This window comes from Oryctolagus cuniculus, chromosome 1 (assembly GCF_051225735.1).
Source record: "Oryctolagus cuniculus isolate XC-2025 breed Fujian yellow rabbit chromosome 1, ASM5122573v1, whole genome shotgun sequence".
In the NCBI taxonomy this organism is placed as follows: domain Eukaryota; kingdom Metazoa; phylum Chordata; class Mammalia; order Lagomorpha; family Leporidae; genus Oryctolagus; species Oryctolagus cuniculus.
The window spans coordinates 32,669,504-32,692,848 of NC_142867.1; the positions used below are offsets into that span (position 1 = coordinate 32,669,504).

General features: G+C 40.0%; 1 protein-coding gene and 1 non-coding gene across 20 annotated transcripts in view; one reads left to right on the forward strand and one right to left on the reverse strand.

Annotated features, from left to right (window-relative positions):
* The window catches only part of HIPK3 (homeodomain interacting protein kinase 3), a 90,886-nt gene that overhangs the window by 44,866 nt on the left and 22,675 nt on the right, over window positions 1–23,345 (reverse strand). For 11 of the 19 annotated variants that reach the window (XM_051825509.3, XM_089327638.1, XM_089327643.1 and 8 more), the window contains exon 2: window positions 11,072–12,173. The exons of 4 other annotated variants lie outside the window; for them this stretch is intronic. In XM_051825509.3, coding sequence (XP_051681469.1) covers window positions 11,072–12,171 — 1,100 coding nt within the window. In that variant the 5' untranslated portion in view covers window positions 12,172–12,173. Of the gene's footprint in view, window positions 1–11,071; window positions 12,174–22,281; window positions 22,412–23,345 lie in introns of those variants that run through there. 4 more of the 19 variants (XM_089327651.1, XM_089327629.1, XM_089327625.1 and 1 more) reach the window with 1 other exon arrangement.
* On the forward strand, window positions 16,598–16,664 carry LOC127485130 (small nucleolar RNA SNORD42). The gene has a single exon (XR_007912313.1). It is a non-coding gene; the product is annotated as a small nucleolar RNA SNORD42 (small nucleolar RNA).

Consider the following 23,345-nt stretch of genomic DNA (forward strand, 5'->3'; position numbering starts at 1 on the left):
GGTACTTGGGCCCTGCACCCCACGGGAGACCAGGATAAGTACCTGGCTCCTGCCATCGGATTAGCGTGGTGCGCCAGCCGCAGTGCGGCAGCCGCGGCGGCCATTGGAGGGTGAACCAAAGGCAAAGGAAGACCTTTCTGTCTCTCTCTCTCTCACTGTCCACTCTGCCTGTCAAAAAAAGAAAAAGGAAGGAAGGAAGGAAGGAAGGAAGGAAGGAAGGAAGGAAGGAGGGAGGGAGGGAGGGAGGGAGGGAGGGAAGGAAGGGAAGGAGGAAAGGAAGGAGGAAAGGAAGGAGGAAAGAAAGGGGGAAAGGAAGGATGAAAGAAAGGAAAGAAAGGAGGAAAGGAAGGATGAAAGAAAGAAAGAAAGAGAGAGAGAGAGAGAGAGAGAGAGAGAGAGAGAGAGAGAGAGAAAGAAAGGAGAAAATATACGTACAGAGAAATAGAAGGGAAATACACAGAAGGGGAGCATAAGAAGGGGACAGCATGAGAAATACACAAAACAAATATGTAAAACTGAAACCCCAGACTGAAAGAAGAAAGAAAAATATTGAAAGAAAGATACTGCCTGAGAATTTTCTAAAACTGATAAAGGCAATGAAGTCCCAGATTCATGAGTCTATACAGGGGCAGGTGCTGTGGCGCAGTTGGTTAATCCTCCGTCTGCTGCATCAGCATCCCACATGGGTGCCGGTTCTAGTCCCGGCTGCTCCTCTTCCAATGAGGCTCTCTGCTGTGGCCTGGGAAAGCAGTAGAAGATGGCCCAAGTCCTTGGGCCCCTGCACCCACATGGGATACTTGTAATAAACACCTGGCTCCTGGCTTTGGATCAGCACAGCTCCGGCCGCTGCCGTCATTAGGGGAGTAAACCAACGGATGGAAGACCTTTCTTTCTGTCTCTCCCTCTCACTGTCTGTAACTCTACCTCTCAAATAAATAAATAAAATCTTTAAAAAAAAAAAAAAAAAGAAAAGAAAAGAATCTATACAAACTCCAGCAGAATTTCACACACAAAGCCTAGGCTTATCAGCCATTTGCTTAAACAAAAGACAAAGATAAATCCTCATAAGCAGCCAAAGGGGAAAAAGGACACCTTGCCAAAGAAGTCAAATTTCTATAGAAATAATGAAAGTCAGAATATAACAGAATGTTGTAACTGCAAAAGCATACTTAGGGGAAAATATACTTTGAGAGTGTTTTCTGTAGAAACTTTCAGATTGAAATTCATCTAGAAACGCAAACGACCAGAAACAGACCCTTTAAGTCTAAGCAGCAGGATTTATACTATCAAGTATGATAATGATATTGTGATATTAGCAGAACAGACAAAATGATGAACAGAACAGAAACAAACCCACATGTGTGAGGTCACTTAATTTATAAATAAAATTTTTTTTAAAGATTTATTTATTTTATTTGAAAGCAGAGTTGCAGAGAGAAAGAAGAGTCTTCCATCTGCTGGTTCACTCCCCAAATGGCCACAATGGCCAGAGCTGAGCTGATCTGAAGCCAGGAGCCAGGAGCTTCTTCCAGGTCTCCCACAGAGGTGCAGGGGCCCAAGGAATTGGGCCATCTCTACTGTTTCCTCAGGCCATAGCAGAGAGCTGGATGGGAAGTGGAGCAGCCAGATGCAAACCAGCACCCACATGGGATGCCAGCACTGAAGGCGACGGCTTCACCCACTACGCCACAGCAGCAGCCCCATTTTATAAAAATTTTGCTAATGTCAAATCAGTAGTGCTCAGTCAAGGGACAGCCACATGAAATAAAAATTTCTTAATCACTACCTCAAACTGTACACAAAAATCAATTATAGATGGATGGCATATTGAGTGTGAAAGGCATAACAATAAAGGTTTTAAAGGAAAACAGGGGACCTGCGCTGTGGCTCACTTGGTTAATCCTCTGCCTGTGGCGCCGGCATCCCATATGGGCACTGGGTTCTAGTCCCAGTTGCTCCTCTTCCAGTCCAGCTCTCTGCTGTGGCACGGGAGGGCAGTAGATGATGGCCCAAGTGCTTGAGCCCCTGCATCTGCGTGGGAGACCAGGAGGAGGCACCTCGCTCCTGGCTTCGGATCGGCATAGCTTGGACCGTAGTGGCCATTTGTGGGGGTGAACCAACGGAAGGAAAACCTCTCTCTCTTTCTCTCTCATTGTCTAACTCTGTCAAATTAAAAAAAAAAAAAAAAAAAAGGAAAACAGATAGGGACTTATGTTGTGGCACAGTGACTTGAGCCACTGTCTTCGATGCTGGCATTCCACATGAGCACCGGTTCATGTCCTGGATGCCACACTCCCAATCCAGCTCCCTACTTATGTGCCTGGGAAAGCAGTGGAAGATGGCGCAAGTGCTTGGATCCCTGTCACCCTTATGGGATACCTGGATGAAGCTCCTGCCTTCTGGCTTCATACTGGTCCAGCTCTGGCCATTGTAGCCATCTGGGGAATGAACCAGTGGTTAGCTTTCTGTCTCTGTCTCTAACTCTGCCTTTCAAATAAATAAGTAATTTTTTTATTAAAAATTAAACAGCTTAGTTATCAGAGTAGGTAAAGATTTCTTAAACAAGATACAAACTGCATTCATCATAAAATAAACTTACATAGCTTCTATTTATGAAGTATATACAATGTCCTAAGAATATAGTAAGTGCTTTGTGTGAATTATGGAGTTTAACCTTCACAACAAACTTTGAGGTAGCTATTAATGCTATTACATTACAGAGGAGTAAACTGAAGCTCAGAAAAGTTTAAAAACTTGCTCAAGGTGACACAACCACCTGGCAAAACAAAATTATGAACCTATGAAGAAATAAGTAAAATACTTACACACTTGTCATTATTTAGCACCATCAGATATAAATATATTATTTCTTTTGTTTTATGACTTAAATCCTATCCTTGGTCAAAAACAAACTTCATATTTAATGCCTCATAAAAACCACTGCAAAACATAGTTTCCTTATCCAAAATACTATAGGGTTTAGAACAGTCAATAAATCAATGGTATTCTCTCTAAAGGGTTTATATGCTAATAAAAAGTAATTCAGCGCAAATAAAACCTTTAATAAATGTAAATACATTCTTCAGTCACGTTGCATAGCTTCATCACCACATTATTCAAATATAAATCATCTCAATGAATGTTTCTTCTACTCATTTTTGAAAGTATTTTGTTTGCCAATGGAATACTGCTTTGAGATGACTTTTGTAGACTGCCAATTTCTCCAACTACATTTTACCATTTACAAAGAATATATTATTCTTAGATATAAAAGTGTTATCCTTAGATAGAGAATAATTCTATTTTTATTTTTCTATTACTCAAAATCAAGCACTCATAAAAATATACATAAATGATAAATAAAAGGTTATTTATATATGTCAATATTCCAATTCTCATTTTAGCATATTGGATTTCAGTTACTGCTTCCATAAAGTAAGACTTAATGTCTGTAAATATTTTCCAGCTTATGCATCTCAACAGCCTTGTAATACAAATGCTTCAATCTTTAGGAAATACTGATGACTGATTTAGCTTTGAAACACACACATACACACACACATTTAATGTCAAGCACAGGGGCAACAGACAATCAGAGAGCTGGCAAGGAACAGAGACACAAGATTCATGTCATCAGGGACTGAATGCTACTAAATGCTTCCTGAGCACAGAAGCATACTACTCATACAGTTTTGTAGCACTGAAATCCCATTTGCATTAACTTTTGTGAGTCTTTTTTTTTTTTTGAGATTTATCTTATTTATTTGAAAGACAGAGAGACACACAGAGAGAGAGAGAGAGAGAGAGAGAGAGAGGTCTTCCATCTATTGGTTCACTCCCTAATTGGCCTCAATGGCCCCAGCTGTGCCCATCCAAAGCCAGGAGCTTCTTCCTGGTCCCCCACATGGGTACAGGGACCCAGGACTGGGGCCATCCTCCACCACTTTTCCAAGCACATTAGCAGGGACCTGGATTGAAAGTAGAGCAGCTAAGACTCAACCAGCACCCATATGGGATGCCAGCACTGCAGGCCATGACTTTAACCCACTGCGCCACAACACTGACCCCTAAATTTAAATTTTTTTGAGACATTATCCAGCCCAGGCTGTAGCAGAGCAAGTAAAACTAACGCCTGCAGTGCCAGCATCCCAAATGGGCACCGGTTCGAATCCCAGCTGCTCCACTTCCAATCTAGCTCTCTTCTGTGGCCTGAGAAAGCAGTGGAAGATGGCCCAAGTCCTTGGGCCCCTGCACCCACGTGGGAGACCTATAAGAAGCTCCTGGCTCCTGGCTTCAGATTGGCCCAGGTTGGCCGCTGCAGCCATTTAGGGAGTAAACAGTGGTTGGAAGACCTACTCTGCCACCTCTCTCTGCCTCTGCCTCTGCTAACTCTGCCTTTCAAATAAATAAATAAATCTCTAAAAAACCAAGAGAGACAGTATCAAGAGTGAAAAATTAACCAAACCACAGAATGGGCAAAACATAAGCATATTTGCCAATGATATTTCAGATGAATCTAACATCCTGAAAATATAGAGAACTCCTACAACTGAACAACAAAATAATAAAAACCCAAATATTCGAAATGGTAGTATTCACAAAACCAAAGGTAGACAGGAAATATAACTGAACTCAAATCATAGTTCTGAAACGTATCGGGGCGGGTAAAGCCGCCTATAGGCGCCTATAGCCGGTAAAGCCGCCTATACCACCAGCATCCTGCTTGGGCACCGGTTGGAGTCCTAGTTATTCTACTTCAGATCCAACTCCCTACCAATGCGCTTGGGCAGGCAACAGAGGATGGCTCAAGTCCTTGGGGACCCCTGCACCCACGTGGGAGACCCGGAAGAAGATACTGGCTCCTGGTTTTGGACCCACCTAGCCAAGGGCTTTGCAACCATTTGGGGAATGAACTAGCAGATGGAGGACTTCTCTCTGTCTCTCCCTCTGTCTGTCTGTAATTCTGCCTTTTAAATAAATAAATCTTTTTTTAAAAAAAAGATTCCTTATTTTTAAAAAAATTATCACCAGATATTACTGGGCAAGTTGTTTAACATCTCAAATCTTCACTCCTTATTTGAAAAATGAATACAGTATTGCTAATTATTGTGATTGTTATAATAGTAAAGGAGTAATTACATAAAAAATTTACCTAAAATTTCCAGCACTGTGGCTGGGACTCAGCAGTCAGCAAATGTTATTATTCCATGAACTGTTTTTACTTTTCCATTTTCATCCTCCCACTTAAGAGTTATCTACTAGTATAACACATAACAGAGAAAACAAGCCCTAAAACCTTGTTTAATATAGTACATAGTGGCAAAAAATTAAAATTCAAAGTTGATGGGAGTGGAGGAACACCTGTCATTTCAAGTGCCAGAAATATCCCTATGGTGACAAGAATGTGAAAAACAGAGCATTTTCACATGCTACTTGGTGTGATTATAAATTGGATATTGGACACTTCTAGAAGGAAATATGGCAGTTTTCCATCAGCAAAAGGTACATGCTTTTGATATAACAATTCTCCTTCTAGAAATGTACCTACAGGGGTCCACGGACATACAAAAAGATTCTCTGTGGCTAGAAAACTACATGTACAACATACAGAACTCATTAAATAAAGTATAAAACATACTTTATAAAATCATAAAGTAGAACTATAACATAATGGAAGAAGCTTCCTGTTTCTTTTTTCATGTCCTCTGTTATTGCTTTGGATAGTGAGCCTCTATTAGTTATATAATTTTAAAAATATTAAATCAAATAATTTTTAGCTTAGCATACTGTTTTTTATGTAAGCACACATAAATTTTTATAATTCAATCTTCTCATTAAAAAAACATTTGCTATTTTTAATGTCAAAGTTTAACACATATTAGATTCTCTCTCCTAAGTAATACAATCTCACCACAACAGCTGATATCTAAATTATTCACTGGCCACTGAACTGGCACTCTTCCATGATAGCACACTCACTGTTAATAACATTCAAGGTACCAAATTCCATTCACAGGAAGATGCTGAGACTCAACAACTAATAGGCACATACATTTTGAGGAATGTGAGGTCAGGACTGACATCTAATCCATATCATGACATTCTGTTGTCATAGAATATTCACAATGCTATATGTACATTTAAAACAAGGCTAGGTGGAACAAAGGGAAAATACTGATAAGCTTTAAAATTAAAGAAGGAATAAAAAAAATCACCAAAAGTCTTTTTTTAACCTATGAATAACTTTTACCAGGTATAAACAATGTTAGAACAGTCTTTCAACTTGATGTAAAAAGACACATTAGCCTGGTTTATATGGCATTATAATTATTTCATAGTTTACACCTACAATGTTCATAACTAAACAGACTTACTTTATGACCAAGCTTTTGAAAATGCTTTTATCCCTTGCCTGACTAGCATTATTTAGGAATTATATATTACTATCTAATAACCTAATATCACATCAATAATACACAAGGATAGTAATAACAGCAACTTTAACCCATTAATGTTCAAACATATATAGTCACATACAGTAAGTCAATCAGTGATAATAGATTAAAATTCTGGGTTCTTGGGGCCAGCACTGTGGTGTCACAGGGCACGCACCAATTCAACTCCCAGCCACTCCACTTCCAATCCAGTTCTCTGCTATGGCCTGGGAAAGCAGTGGAGAATGGCCCAAGCCTTTTTTTAAATTTTTTTTAATTTATATAAAAGACAGAGTTACAGAGAGAGAGGTAGAGCCAGAGAGAGAGGTCTTCCGTTCCATTGGTTCACTTCCCAAATGACCACAACGGCTGCAGCTGAGCTGATCCAAAGCCAGGAGACAGCAGCTTCTTCCAGGTCTTCCACACCGGTGCAGGGACCCAAGGTCTTGGGCCATCTTCTACTGCTTTCCCAGGCAATAGCAGAGAGCTGGATCAGAAGAGGAGCAGCAGGGACTCAAACCAGTGCCCATATGGGATGCTGGTGCTGTAGGCTGGGGCTTTAACCCCCTGCACGACAGCACCGGCCCCTGTGCCTTAGCTTTAAAAATGTTATGGGCTGTATTTCACATTCTCTGCTTTAAGAAGTTACACCTAAAATATAACTATTACAGGATTTTCCAGGTTCCTTTGTTTCTTTTTTTCTTTGTTTTTAAATGGATAGCTTTAAAACATGGTAGACACAGATAATACTCTTAAACATGATATTCCTATTTTTACAATTGAGAAGAAAGGTCTGGCCGGCGCCACGGCTCTGTTGGCTAATCCTCCGCCTTGCAGCGCCGGCACACTGGGTTCTAGTCCCAGTCGGGGTGCCGGATTCTGTCCCATTTGCCCCTCTTCCAGGCCAGCTCTCTGCTGTGGCCAGGGAGTGCAGTGGAGGATGGCCCAAGTGCCTGTGCCCTGCACCCCATGGGAGACCAGGAGAAGCACCTGGCTCCTGCCTTCGGATAGGTTCGGTGCGCTGACCGCAGCGTGCCGGCAACGGCGGCCATTGGAGGGTGAACCAACGGCAAAGGAAGACCTTTCTCTCTGTCTCTCTCTCACTGTCCACTCTGCCTGTCAAAAAAAAAAAAAAAAAAAAGAGAGAGAGAGAGAGAGAGAGAGAGAAGAAAGGTCCAAGGAAGTCAGGCGTTTATCTAAATACACATAAAATTTCAGACAAGAAAGATCAACTATAATAAAATATCATTCCCCTCAGTATATTAAAAAATATTCTAGTAAAAGGCACTTGGATATGGAATACAGACATCCCAAACAGCTTAATCCACTGCTCCACAATGCCCACCCTCTACAGGTTCTTTGAAACACGTTTATTATTTGTTTAATAAGGTTCCTGACCAAAAATAACTTTCAGGAAGCAGAGAAGAAATTGCCAGCCTTTTCAGCCCAATACCGAGCTTTTTTGGAGATCAAGGGTGGGTTAGTGATAATGCTCAAGAATAGTCAATTCTGGCTCCTCCTCTACACAGATCAGCTCTCCCCAGGAGACCTTTTTCTGCCCCTCAGGTCAGGGTCAGTGCTCTCCTCTGGGCTCCAAGCAACAGCACACACCCCTACCTTAGTATTTCTTGAAACAAGACTATTTTCCGGATCCATTTCAATGATGGAATCATTAATCATATAAATTAGTGAACACGTGCAAGTCGCATCTGTATCCCTACAACCCACACAGTACCAGCACACAGAAAGAATTCAAGAAAAATTTGTGGGCTTAAAATAGCGTGCATTTAGGTCTATCTAACTTGCACATTTAGGAATGCTACCAACTGTCTTGCCTAATTCACTAAGAAGAGAATTGGAAGAAGCAGGAAACAAAGAAAAGCATCTTGACAAAATGATGCAGTGTATATGCATGGAATTCTACGATAAAGTATCTTATAGAAAAGTTTTAATTCAGTAGTAATTAATGATAAATTACTCAGCAAAGCAGCAGACTCTGTGAAACCAGTTACTTTACACACACACCCCCTCCTCTTTTCCGGCTGCTGTGCTCTGAAATGACTCAAAACCACAGGCCAAAATTCTATATTTTAAAAAAAAGAAAAAGAAATTCATGACCTGAATGTTGTCACCACACCTCATAAATACACTTCTGCTTCTAAAACCTTTTATGCATTCAACAGTCCTATGTGTTCTTGACAGAAACCATACTCAAGCAGCCAAATTTAGAACATGCTGACCTTGAACAAATCAATGTCCTTACCATGTACTCCTGGCTTCTATCACTACAAGAGCAAGACAGCCTCACCATCTATAGTAGTCAACAATTTCTGGCTGCTGTGCCCTGTCTATTTTAAGATATCCCTACTACATTTCTGTGTTGCACAGTTCAAAGAAACAGAATAATACGAGAGCTTGTATTTAAACACAACTCGTTTACCTTGGAAATCAGGGTATGTGTGTTCCTACTGTGCTTAGCTCAAAAATATTTTATTTGGTAAGTTTACACTTCTTTCTTTCATTTCAAAAATACATTTTTAACAAAGAGTGGAAATTAAATGTAAGGCACTGTTCCTTATTTCCTATTCAGATTCAGTAATCTAGGGGAAAACTAAGTCAAAATTAGCAGGGTTCAAAAATAAAGTAAAAACAAATATTAAAAGAGATTGATTTTGCAACTTTCATGCAAAATTATTCTGACTTTTGGAACAGTAACTGAGTAAGAACCACACTATATTTTAGCAATCTACGTTAATATTTACTGAATTCTCTAAGACCTTGATCTAATTAGCATAAAGCCCATTTTTTTGGTATTTACTCCAGCTGCATCAATCAAAAAGCACTACCTTATTGTTTACAAATATTTACTTTTTTTTTACTTCAAACACAGAACCTATAATTTAGCACAGTAATGGTTACCTTCTGTGAGATGACTAAATTGTTTAACTGAAATTTATATACAAACAAAAATCAGAAACTACTAATTACACTTGGCTATTATTCATTGCCTTTTTCTTCATTCTCAAAATGGAGGCTAATATTTGTGCAAAGGCCTAGTGCTAGATACTATCATAAAATATTTAACATTTTAGATCGCTTTTTAAAGGATTTGCTTATTCTCTTGAAAGATTTAACAAGTCAATAAACATTCTCACATATAAAAAATAAATAGGAATTTTTTTTACTCAACTAAAATATGTAAAAACATTTTAAAGGCAGTTAAATATCACATCGAGCTAAATATGATATGCAGAATAATGCAGGACCCAAGAAGACATTTATTAACAAGTGAACTAAACATAGGATCCAGGCAGCTGGAGCTGGGAGTTTACATAATATGCTAGCTGATTACTAAAAACTCTTAAGAGAGAATTCATAGAGAACAAAGGAAGTGGGGGGAGCATTACTCTTCTACCATTGAGTAAGATTTTTAAAATAATTTTACTAGGGGTGGGTGACTGGCATTGCAGCTAAGATGCTGTTTAGGACTCCCACATTCCATACTTGGAGTGTTTAACTTCCAGTCCCAGCTCTACTCCCAACTGCAGCTTCCTGATAATGTGCACCCTGGGAGGCAGGATCCTTGACACTCACAATAAGAAACCTGGATTGAGTTCCCAGCCCCAAGTTTCAGCCTGGTCCAGCCTCGACTGCTGCAGACATTTGGGGACTGAACCTACAAATGAGAGTCTTTCTCTTTTTCTCTCTTCCTCTCTTCATAAAGGCTTCCACCTAAATTAATCTTAATTCTATTTTCCACAAATGTTTTAAAGTATACTCATAAATAAATCAGACAAGATCAGTTTAGTTGAAAATTATTTAAGAGGATGGGCATTTACCACAAGGTAAAGATGCTGCTTGGAACGCCTTCATACCCGTATTGGTTCACTTGGGTTTAAGTCCAAAATCCACTTCCAATTTCAGTTTCCTGCTAAAGCAGACACTGGGAGGCAGCAGTGATAGCCAAGTGCTTGGTCCCTGCCACTTATGTTGGAAACTCAGATTGAGCTCCCATATCCTGGCTTCAGCCTATTCCACCCTGAGGTATTACAGGTATTTGGGAAGTGAACCAGTATCTTTCTTTTTTTCTCTGTCTGCCTTTCAAGTAAATTTTTTAAAAATAAAAATTTTTATATTTAATTAAAAGTTGTTTACTTGGGCATAAAAATTTTTGAACTCCACATGTACAGAGTCCTCATAAAGTTCATATTATAAAAACATTATGCAGGGGCCAGCACTGTGGCATAGGTTAAGCCTCTGCCTTGGGTGCCGGCATCCCATATGGGTGCTGGATCATGTCGCAGCTGCTATTTTTCTGATCCAGCTCTCTGCTTATGGCCTGGGAAAGCAGTGAAGATGATTCAGCCCAGGCCATTGTGGCCATTTGTGGAGTGAACCAGTGGACAGAAGACCTCTCTCTCCCTCTCTCTGTCTCTAACTCTGTTTAAAAGAAAACATGAATGGATTTCAAAATGTTTTGAACCAAGTTAAAATTTTTAATTCTTTTAATTCCATCTTACTGACATTTTTAGGTATTCTTACATTTAACCAAAGCAGAATTTTTTACCACATATACACACATAATTATTTTAGAAGTTAAACATATTTTAAATAATCAAAAAGTAGTTGTCACCTACCTGTAGTACCGAGATTGTAGATATGTTGAACAAACAGTCTTTGATACATGACTGGCTGATCCAAAATCTATTACTTTAACCCTATACGGCAGCCGAACAGGATCCACCAACATAATGTTCTCTGGTTTGAGGTCAGCATGAATTAAACCGAGACTTTTCAATTTTTTCAGTGCAGTAGCCACTTGTTGTAGAATGGGCCGAATCACTTTTAGAGGCAGGGGACTGAATTTATTTTGTTTCAGAAAGTCATACAAGTTTTGTTCCAGCATCTCAAAGACTAAACAAGTATGGTTACGGTGCTGAAAACATTCATAAGCTCGTACAAAGTTATATTCATCCGCATTTTCAGTACTGAGCCTTGCTAATATGCTCACTTCTATTTGACCTTGACGTGCATAAGAAGGGTGATTCTTCAAAATTTTGATTGCTACAATTTCATTTGTCCCTCTTTTCCAGCATTTAACTACCTGGCCAAAAGTGCCTCGACCAAGAAAATCAAGGACTTCGTAAGTGTTTTTCATGGAGCATAAGACTTCATGCTGTACTAACTGATAGTCACCTTCTCCAGTGGTACAATTCTGTTTGGATCCTGTGGGAGCTGTCACGACTGTCACTGGATTTCCCATGTTGGTTTGCAACATTGCAGGAAGTATGGACAATTCATCAACAATCTGCATTGCGCTGCTGTGATTGTCCAACTCCTCACTCTTGCGCTTCAATCCACATCGCTGGGTGCCTTCTAGGAAATTTAACCTGTTCCGCCACACCCCAGGCTGAGGTGCCTCCACTTGAGCTTGCTGCGCCTGAGCTGCTATGACCTTTGTAGCACCTGCAGTGTTTTTTAAAACAACAGCACTTGTCTGCAACGAAAAGTTGTGTCCTCGAGGTCTATTAAAAGACGGTGTCTTTGTCTGAAAAGCACTGCCCTTCGTGGGAGGATGAGAATTTCCACAGTTTCTACCATTCACATAGGTCCGTGGATAGTTTCTTTCCTGGAATACACAACTGCTTGGCTCTACTTTGAGTTTCTTCACACTACAAAAGGCACTTGACTGAGTTTGATAAACATATGGTGGGTAGACCAAGACTTGTGAGGCCATACCTTTAAAAAAAAAAAACAAAAAGAAAGAAACAGAAGAAGAAATATTAACAACAATTTTTTTAATCTCGGGAAGAAAATTAAGGGTCAAATCTATAATCCGCTCAAAAATATAAATTCATTAAGATGCTTTTTCAGCAGGAAAAGATAAACATCTTCGATATCTACACTTCAGTTGATTAGTGTTCCAGTTATTTTGAGTATTGCAAAACGGGTTGGGAATAAAGACTCAAGCGAATTACTTATTCAATAAATGTTTATTAAGAAGCTACAATAGCCAAGATATTTCAGAGAAAATGTGCCGCCCATTTTCCCCCAAAAGGAAAACTACACATTCCTAAGCCGTTCACATTTGGCAAAACTAAAATATTCCAACACCAAATTAAAGTTTAGGAACCAATGACATGCAAGCCGGCGCCGCGGCTCACTAGGCTAATCCTCCGCCTAGCGGCGCCGGCACACCGGGTTCTAGTCCCGGTCGAAGCGCCGGATACTGTCCTGGTTGCCCCTCTTCCAGGCCAGCTGTCTGCTGTGGCCAGGGAGTGCAGTGGAGGATGGCCCAAGTGCTTGGGCCCTGCACCCCATGGGAGACCAGGATAAATACCTGGCTCCTGCCATCAGATCAGTGCGGTGCGCCCGGCCGCAGCGTGCCGGCGGCGACCATTGGAGGGTCAACCAATGGCAAAAAGGAAGACCTTTCTCTCTGTCTCTCTCTCTCACTGTCCACTCTGCCTGTCAAAAAAAAGAAAAAAAAAAAAAAAGGAACCAATGACATGGAAAGAAAACATGGTTTATAGTTATATTCCTTAAACCCGAAGTTCAAGCATTGTCTCAAGGGGAAAAAAAAAAACACCTATGCCTATTTTAAATATATATATATATATATATATACACACACACATAGCGATGTTAAGCAAAATGAGTATGCCCATTTCATGAACAGCTGATCCAATAGTCTACTTACTAAATAAACTATTAATTGACCTTAAAAGGCATTATTACAAATTAATGACTCTACCCAATTACATTCATATTGCCTCTCAAGTTTATTATACGGTTAGATTCCTTTAAATTGCCTACAATCAACTGCCCTTAGTTCATTCAACATTTCAAACTGCAAACCATTTTAAATCATGGTAAGGTTCCCCAAAATAATGACATTCTATGTATTTCACCCCTGCATCCAAAAGACTAAGTTATTGAAAGTAAAATGCCAGACATTCTAATTACACAATCAATATGTGTATAATAAATAATATTTGACTCTGATTTAACTAACATTTTTTACTGCCATATTTCATTTTTTTCCTTATCCCTTTTAGAATTTATAATATGAAATCAATCCAGCAATTTTACATAGCAACTCAAAACACATAACAAAAAATCCTCAGCATCATCTAAATAATGTAAAAATAAGCAGCCAAGCCAGAAACAGGAACTTTCCTTGATGCTCTTTTTATTTAATGCCCTTCTGCACAACCACCCTTGAATGCCTGGTGGACTCCTTTATGTAAAGAACAAAGTAATGCAACACCTTCTTGCTGATGTCCTTCCTAATACACACACACTCACAAATCACCCTCAGGCAGAGCTAAGCAGCTGTGATCTCATAGAAGTACCTGTGCTCTCATTTGCACTCATGATACCACATCACATTGTTACTCTCAGTATATAAAGATGTCTTTCACACTAGATCTGAATCAAAGAACCCAATACATAGAATTGGCATTCAACTACTGTTAGATGGTAGAATTATTTTCAAAATACCTTCATTTTCCATATTTAAAAATATATATTACATTAATAGTGTAGTCTCCTATTATTTTAGAAAATGCCAAACATCAATTGTTTAATTTAGGGGCTAGCATTATGGCAGGTTAAGCCACCACCTGAGACACTGGCATCTCATATGGGTGCCGGATCAAGTCCCAGCTGAACCACTTCTGATCCAGCTTCCTGCCTGTAAAAACAGCAGATCACCCACGTGGAGACCCAGAAGAAGCTCCTGGCTCCTGGTTTCAGCCTGGCCCAGCACCAGCCTTTGCAGTAACTAGAGAGTAAACCAGCACGTGGAAGACTTCCTTCTCTGTCTCTCCCTCTCTGTAACTTTCAAATAAATAAATAAATCTTTTAAAATAAAGTCTTCAGTTTAGAATAGTGACCACCACAATACATAACAGCTACAATGAATATAGTAAGGGTTATTTCTTATTGGGCACTTACCCAAATATTTAACGAAGGTTTTATTTATAATATTTACTCATAGTAATATCCTGTCAATTTTCTGTTCAGTATAGTTCTAAGGAACTAGGTAATACGCTCAAGGTAACATGCTAAGGTGCAGTAATGCCTTCAGATAAAAGGCATTAATTTTTATCTCCTTCAACTTCCTAAAAAGTTTCTTGTGTACCACTGACAATATTTCTAAATGACCCAACATTAAGAATTCAGCTTTGAAATCTTATTGGACAAATTAAGACCTGGTATTCACTGTGTAGAAGACTGTAAATTAAAATCCTTGAGTTCAAAACCTTTTCATCTACATTCTTAAAATGCCATTCACATCTGTTCTACACCATGACACAGAGATGATTTTAAAATTCTAATTTATCGTTGTGTGGAAAAAAAAAACCGCACTGGATACTCGTACTAAATACATCAAACTCATTGTTTAATGTACTTTTTTATCCCCCCAAATTTAATGTTGCCATGATTCTAATTTCCAAACCACTTGCGTAACACATACCCACAGACTTAAACAGATAAATAATGAAACTCATAAGAAATTTGTTAAAAAACTATTATATATACTCATGGATTTAAAGGAAAGCATGTACATAAACAGGAAAAATATGAAAAGTACAGAAGAACTGTGTATATCTTACACAGATGGTAGAAAAGCAAGTTGGTAATATTTAACAAAACTGCAGATGGTCATAGCCTCTCACCTAGAAATTAAGGCTACTCACAAATAGTGCAAAACTATTAATTGCAGGGGCAGGCCTTGTGGCACAACAAGTTAAGCTGCTGCTTGGTATGCCAACATCCCACATTGGAGTGCCATTCCACCTCTGAGCCAGCTTCCTGCTAATGTATCTTGGGAGGCTGACTCAAGTGCTTGGGCTTCTGTCACTCAGCTGGAAGACCCGTATGGACTTCCAGGATCCTGGTTTCAGCATGGCCCAGCCCTGGCTGTTGTGGGCATTCGGGGAGTAAATAAGCAAATAGAAGGGGTGTATGTGTGTGTCTGTGTGTGTGTGTCTCTCTCACACACACAGATGTGTCTCTCTGTGTGTCTCTCTCTCACACACACAGACACACACACACACACACACACTCCATCACTCTAATAAATCTTTGGTGCTGGCATTGTGGCATAGCAGGTAAAATGGGCAGGGTTTCGTGCACCAGCTGCTCCATTTCTAATTCTTGGGCATCTGCCACCCTCATGAGACCGATGAGAAAAAACTTCTGGTTCCTGACTTCAGCCCGGCCCAGCCCCAGTCACTGGGGCCATCTATGGAGTGAACCAGCTGATAAAAGATCTCTTTCCCTCCCTCTAACTCTGCCTTTCAAATAAACATATAAGTATCTTTAAAAAATAAAATATTTTTAATAGAAACAAAAGAAGGGAATCTAGGCTTTGCTTTAAGAAATACAGAAGAGGACAACGTGTATGGGGCTATGGACAATGAGATTTGCCATAAAATGTTATTGATACTTGGTTATGGGTATATAGGGGTTAATAAAGCTATCCTATCTAATTTCAAATATGTTTACATTTTTCCTTAACAAAAATTTAAATATGCACCTAAAATTCCACCCAGAGAGATGTTGATTCAGTAGGTCTGTGGTCTAGGCATCCGCAAGTGTGAAAGCTCCCAGGGATATTTTGGTTCACACCAATATCTGAGAGCCAGGTAACTAACTCATCTGGACAAAAACGAGGTGAGTTCTAGCCCTCGCAATTCAAGCTCTCACATCTTAAAACACAGGAGATGAAGTACTAGGGAACAGAATCAATGCATACCGCTCTAGTCCAATTCATTCCCTGTTAAATCAAGTTATTATGTGAACAACAGCTGAAATTCAAGTAACTGACCCAAAGAAATTAAAGAAACTGCTCCAACTTCTGAATTCTGCTGTTCCTGCCCTTTATTTCCCTTCCCAAGAGCCCCAACCAGGGCCCACTAAAAGAATCTAAGAAGAAGTCATTATCCCTCACTAATTCTCAACCACTGTCTCTATTAGAGCAATCTCAAACAGTAAGACTTTAGAAAATAATGACAGGACTATCAAGAGTAGAGGTGGTGGAGCTGGAGATGGTAATAATAAATCACAAAGAAAGATTACTAACCAATCTGTCCCTGCTATATCCAACCATTAAGTCTTTCCTTTCTCCAATCTCCATCATAAAAAGTTATGAGTTGCATATGATGGAAAAATCTGAATTTCCTGAGACTTACGATGTCTTCAAAGGAACCACTGATACACATGTGGACGAGGCACCTACTGCAGGGCTTGAGGCCAGAAGTGACCGATTTCTGAATCACGCAGCTTCGTTTTCTTCTCTCTTAGCTCCTGCCCCTCCTAAAGTCAAAGCCAAAGCAAAAGCCTTGAAGGCCAAAAAGGCAGTGCCAAAAGGCGCCCACAGCCACAAGAAAAAAAAGATCCACACATCACCCATGTTCCAGCAGCCCAAGACACTACGCCTCGGACGGCAGCCCAAATATCCTCGGAAGAGCGCCCCCAGGAGAAACAAGCTTGACCACTATGCCATCATCAAGTTCCCCTGACCACTGAGTCAACCATGAAGAAGATAGAAGACAACACACTGGTGTTCATTGTGGATGTCAAGGCCAACAGTCACCAGATCAAACAAGCTGTGAAGAAACTCTACGACATTGATGTGGCCAAAGTCAACACCCTGATCAGACCTGACGGAGAGAAGGCATATGTTCAACTGGCTCCTGACTGATGCTTTGGATGCTGCCAACAAAATTGGTATCATCTGAACTGAATCCAGCTGGCTAATTCCAAATATATGTTTTTTCACCATAAAAAAAAAAGTCATGAGCTGACAAGAGTATTTCATATCTGATGTTAATGAATTTTAGAATACTGTGTTCCCAGGAACTGAGGAAACACATGCATTCCAAAATATCATTTGCTACGATACTACTTCCTATTATTTTTCACTGTAACACATACTATGTTTCCTCTGCAGCTACATTATTCACGACTTTGTCATTTGTTCTTATCAGTCGATTACGGAATGAGATTGTTTAAGTATTTATTTGAAAAGCAGAGAGACTGAGAGAGAGGAAGAGTCACAGAGAGACAGAGACCTTCATCTGTTGGTTCACTCCCCAGATAGCCCCAAAAGCCAGGTCTGGGCCAAGCCGAAGCCAGCAGCAAGTAACTCCAGCCAGGTCTTCCTCAGTGGTGGCTGGTGCCCAAGTAAATGGGCTATCTTTTGCTGCCTTCCCTGGCACATTAGCAGGAGACTAGATTGGAAGCAGAATAGCCAGGACTCAAACCAGGACTTGCATATGGGGTGCTGGCATCACAATCTGAGAGAACCTGCTGCACCACAACACAGGCACCAGGAATGAAGTTTTTGAAATTATACTCCTAGTACTCTAGGGCTGCCCATAAAACATAACTCAGAGGTTAGTGAAGACCCTGTTAGAGCAACTATTAAGCTTCTTTCATTGCCTCAGGTTTCATAACCTCCCTTAAACCAGCTATAGCCTGAATATCTGTGCTGCCCTCAAAAGTCTTATGTTGAAATTAACCAATGTTAGAGATGAGGCACTGGGAGGCAATTAGGTCAATGAAGGCTCCTGTTCATGAAAGTGAGTAGTGCCCTTAAAAAATAAAATAAAGGCTTAAGGGAGCTTTTCCACCCCTCCTGTTATTTAAGAACCGAGACAGACAGAAGGTGCTACCTTTGAGGAGAACATACGCCTTCACCAGAGTTCCTGGTCCCTGGATTCCTCCTGGCCCAGCCCTGGCTGTTACAGGCATTTGTGGAGTGCCAGCAGCATCCTGGTTTCGACCCCCCCAGTCTCTCCCTCTCTTCCTGTCACTCTGACTTTCAAATAAATAAATAAATCTTTTTTAAAAATTTAAAAATAGAAGTATTATTGGAGTATTTGGCAAAGCAGTTAAGAGATAGGTTAAGATTCCACATCAAATGCCTTGGTTTCATTCTTGGCTCCAGGTCCAATTCCAGCTTCTTACCAATAGTCCCTGGGAGGCAGCAGGTAACAGCACAAGTGCCTAGGTCCCTGCCACCACGTAAGAGACCCAGAGTGGGTTTCCAGCTTCCCTCTTCAACTGGGCCCAGCCCAAGACATGGCAGACATTGTGAGTATGAATCAGCACGTGAGAACTCTTTGTCTTTGTCTTTTTCTTTCTCTAATAAGTAAATAAAATTTGTCAAAGTGTTACAGGGAAAACAGTGACAAAGACAAAGACCTCAGTTCTGCCTCAAGTAGAAGAATTTCCTTCCCACCAAGGCAGTGAGCAAAGCAAGATTTATTTAAGCTAGAAACTTCCTGCCTAGAAGCCAGGAGCAGGGCTCCGAGAGAGGAAGACCCAAGATACCAGATCATAAACAGAGCAGCAGGGACTGGAACCAGCACTACAACATGGAATGCGGACATCTGAAGAAGCCACTAAACCAGCTATGCCAAATGTGGGACCCAGCCTTTTGACCTTGAAAGGATGGAGAATCATAGTACTAGTCTATACGAGGCAACCTACAAACAGAAAATGTACCATGGAATTACATAACCAGCAATATCCAGTCAATAAAAAAGTAGCTTCTAGTTACAGTTTATCTCATTTCTCAATTACTTGGTTTAACATCCATGTTCGAAGAAGACAAAGTAACATGTTTCCTCAAAAATAAAAAACAGGATACACACACACAAAAAAAAACCAGGTTGGTAATATGCCTTGTAAATGAGTTTAACTATTCAATTAAATGTCAGTATTTAAATACCTATATGATGAACAGGCTCCTTCACCAGTATTCTAGCCAACAAACTACACTAAACCATTTCACATAAGAAACATTTCCACATAGGTGAACCATCACATATTGTAAAACTTCACAAACTAAACCTGTTTTCTGAGGTGGCCACAAAACATTTATTTGAAAATAATAAGGTCTTGGGCATTTTCCAGCAGTATTGTGGACAAAGCATCTAGAGAATGTGTTGACTATAACACAAATTGGCACGTTAAACAACAAGCTTCATCTGACTTAGCAAAACGTTCTAACTTTTGGAACAGAAAATGACCTGCTGGACATTTCAAAGGTGCCAGAACTCACCCTACCAGTATAAATCTGTCTTTTAACAAGTCTAGAAAAGAGTTAAATCCAACAAAATTACATAAGAATCACACATGATCTTTTTAAAACTATATAAAAATGGAAATACGACATGTTGGCTAAAGCAAAAAGTTTACTTACTGCTCTTCCTGGAAGCAAACTTAAGAGAAACATTTCAAATTTAGTTTATAAAGCTTAAGTATAAAAGCAAACTTTTTACTTACATTCTTTATACAAGGACCACTATCCGCCACTAGACTGTCAGGAAAAGCAATACAAAGGTTTTTAAGTTTGGATTACGAAAACTCCCTTACTAGAAAGCCAGATTTTCTACTTTAAAGAGAAATCTGTCAGAAAAGAATCACCATGGAACTTTCATTTCTTATAAAAATGTATATAACTGGGGCCATGTTGTGGTATAGCAGGTAAAGCAACCACCTGCAAAGCCAGCATCCCAAATGGGTACTAGTTCATGTCCTGGCTGCTCTACTTCCAATCCAGTTCCCTGCTAGTGTGCCTGGGAAAGCAGCTAAGGATGGCCCAGGTACTTGGGCCCCTGCACCTGCGTGGGATAGCCAGAGAAGACTCCTGGCTTCAGACTGGCCTAGCTCCAGCCACCGCGGCCATTAAGGGAGTGAACCAGCAGATAGAGGACACCTCCCTCCCTCCTTCCCTCCCTCTCTCTCTCTCTGTCTCTCTCTCTCTCTCACTTTGTCCCTCCCTCTAACTCTGCCTTCCAAATAAATAAATCTATGTAACTAACTTTTAGACAAAGATAAACATAAAATACTGAAGATTAAAAAGGCAAATGTCGATGATCCTTACCAGTGGACTCCCAACCTAATCTAACTCTGAAACAACTGAAATCAACAGATAACGTCAAATTCTAGATTAACATTTTGAGCAAATGCCCACTGCTTATACAGCAATATAAAAGGAAAAATTCTGCTACTAAGATTTCCATCAGAGATAATGATTGGAAACTCTAAATGAACATTTATAGAATAAAAGGTCAAGTTCTATCAAACTTTTCAAATGTTTGATCTACCCTAAACAACTTTAAGATTCTCTTTTTGTATTTCCAATAGTATAACATTCTACTATCACACTAGAATAATGTATACCACAAGGATTAAAATTATCAAAACCAATAAATGAGTGGCTACCGTCTCAAGGAAGGACCTCCACAAATCTTGTGGATGTAGAAATACTGTATTTTATTTCTCAAAGTTTAACTGTCATATGTATCTTGACAACCGAGGATGATCTTACACAAGGGCTTCAGGAAAAGCTCTGGTATCAATTCAGAACAAGAAAGAACAGAAATGAGAATGTGTTAAGAGAAATAAAAATTTCTTTCTTATCCTCATGACAAATTTGAGGAAAGGGACAGGGCAGAGACTTCTAAGTCTCCTTAGGAACGCCAGAAAGAGCTAAAGAAAAATCATGGGGCCGGCGCTGTGGCTCAGTAGGTTGGTCCTCTGCCTGCGATACCGGCATCCCATATGGGCGCCAGTTCGAGTCCCAGCTGCTCCTCATCCAATCCAGCTTTCTGCTATGGCCTGGAAAAGCAGCAGAAAATGGCCCAAGTGCTTGGGCCCCTGCACCCGCATGGGAGACCCAGAGGAAGCTCCTGCCTTTCAGATTGGCACAGCCACGGCCATTGCAGCCATTTGGTGAGTGAACCAACAGAAGGAAGGGCTTTCTCTCTGTCTCTCCCTCTCACTGTAACTCTACCTGTCAAATAAATAAATAAAAATCTTTAAAAAAAAATGTAATTTACACAAACCTAAAGAGGAAAAAAAACAAGCAGCTTCTCAGAACAGGACCCTAAAAGGAAAGGACAGAGGATTCTTAGAAATCTATTAGAACTTCTTTCTGTTCAGCTCTAATCATTAACTTTTTAAAGTGACACATTGTGAACTACCTGTAATAAGCTGTACAACTAAAAGTGCAAATTGATAAGGACTTACTTAGCAAGTCTTTTTCCCTTTAAGCCTCAGAGGAAAACTGAGTTCGCTTTACATTAGTATAAAAAGCCACATAGACCATACATGTTACTAAAAATTGTATATACCAAAATTACAAGAGAAACTTATTTCTTCAAATTTACCTAGTTGAAGGAATTTTAAATACAGTCTATCAACATATAAAAAGTACAGTAAGAAAGTTTAACTCAATTTGAAGTCACACAAGCAACTAATAAGTAACACATCTTAAGCTCAAAATTAAGGTTAACTATTAATCTCATGGAATCAAATACTAAATGCAATCATAGCACTGAAAAGGGCTACAATATAGTTACAGCTTATTGTTAGAGACTTATTTTCAAATAATAACTAAATATCTCCTACTCACCAAAACTAACGTCATGCCATTCTCAGACATTTGTACAGGAAGCTATAAAGTATCCCAAATAGGCAAATAATCATTGCATATTAATTATAAGAACACCAAACTGTTGTCTTATAACAAAGTTCATCATGTTAACACAATGTTATTTACTTATAGAACTTTACAAGCTGGATAAGTAAAAATCACTACTAAGCCACAATCATTATCTGGAATCACACAATGAGAATGGGTATACTAGATTAACATGAAATTCAAAATATTTTACCATAAGAGGTGGTGTTTAGCCTAGCAATTGAGCCTCACGCATCCCACATTGGAAAGCCTGGGTTCTATAACAGACTCCAGCTCCTAACTCCAGCCTCTTGCTATTGCAGACCGTGAGAGGCAGTGGTAATGATTCAAGTAGCTTACCTCTCACCCACATAAAGATCTTGATTGAGTTCCAGGTTTCTGGCTTTAGCCTCAGGAGATGACTGTGGGCATCCCGGGAGTGAACCAGCATGAGAACACTCTGTCCCTCTATATCTATATCTATATCTTTCTGCATCTCAAATAAAAAAGAATTTTGTTAAAAGATCTATTTATTAGAGAGGCAGAGGCAGAGAGAGAGAGGAGACAGAGTCAGAAGTCCTCCATCTGTGGGCTCACTCCCCAAATGGCTGCAATGGCCAGAGCTGTGCCCATCAAAATCCAGGAGAGCCAGGAGCCCCCTCCAGGTCTCCCACGTGGGTGCAGGGGTCCAAGCACCCGGTCATCCTCCACTGCTTTCCCAAGCCTAGCAGAGAGGTGGATCAGAAGTGAAGCAGCCAGGACTCAAACTGGCGCCCGTATGGGATGCTGGCACTGCAGGTGGCGGCCTAGTTTTCTCATTATTCATTAAGATTCTAATGAGCATTTTCATATAGTCTTTGTACATTCTTAATTTTCTTAGTATGGAATTCCAGAAAGGACACTTGATAAATATTGCTAAAATTTATATTGCAAAGTACAATAAGAAATGTAGTTTTCATTAATTACACCCAAAGAGACAAACAGTTTCAGATAAAAGATTCAAACATAAACAGCATTAAAAATGAGGATAGTGGGACCGGCATTGTGATGCAGAGGGTTAAAGCCAAAGCCTGCAGTGCTGGCACCCCATATGAGCACCGGTTCTAATCCCGACTGCTCTACTTCCCATCCAGCTCTCTGCTATTGCCTGGGAAAGCAGTAGAAGATGGCCCAAGTCCTTGGGCCCCTGCACCCCCATCGGTGACCCAGAAGAAGCTCCTGGCTTCTGGCTTCAGATCAGCTCAGCTCTGGCCATTGCAGTCATTTGGGGAGTGAACCAGGGGAATGGAAGACCTCTCTCTCTCTTTCTGTAACTCTTTCAAATAAATAAAATAAATCTTTAAAAAAAGAAAAATGAGAGTAGCACAAAGGGAACACATAGGCACAAATTTGGAAACAAGATAATCAACTCAGTTTGAAGTACC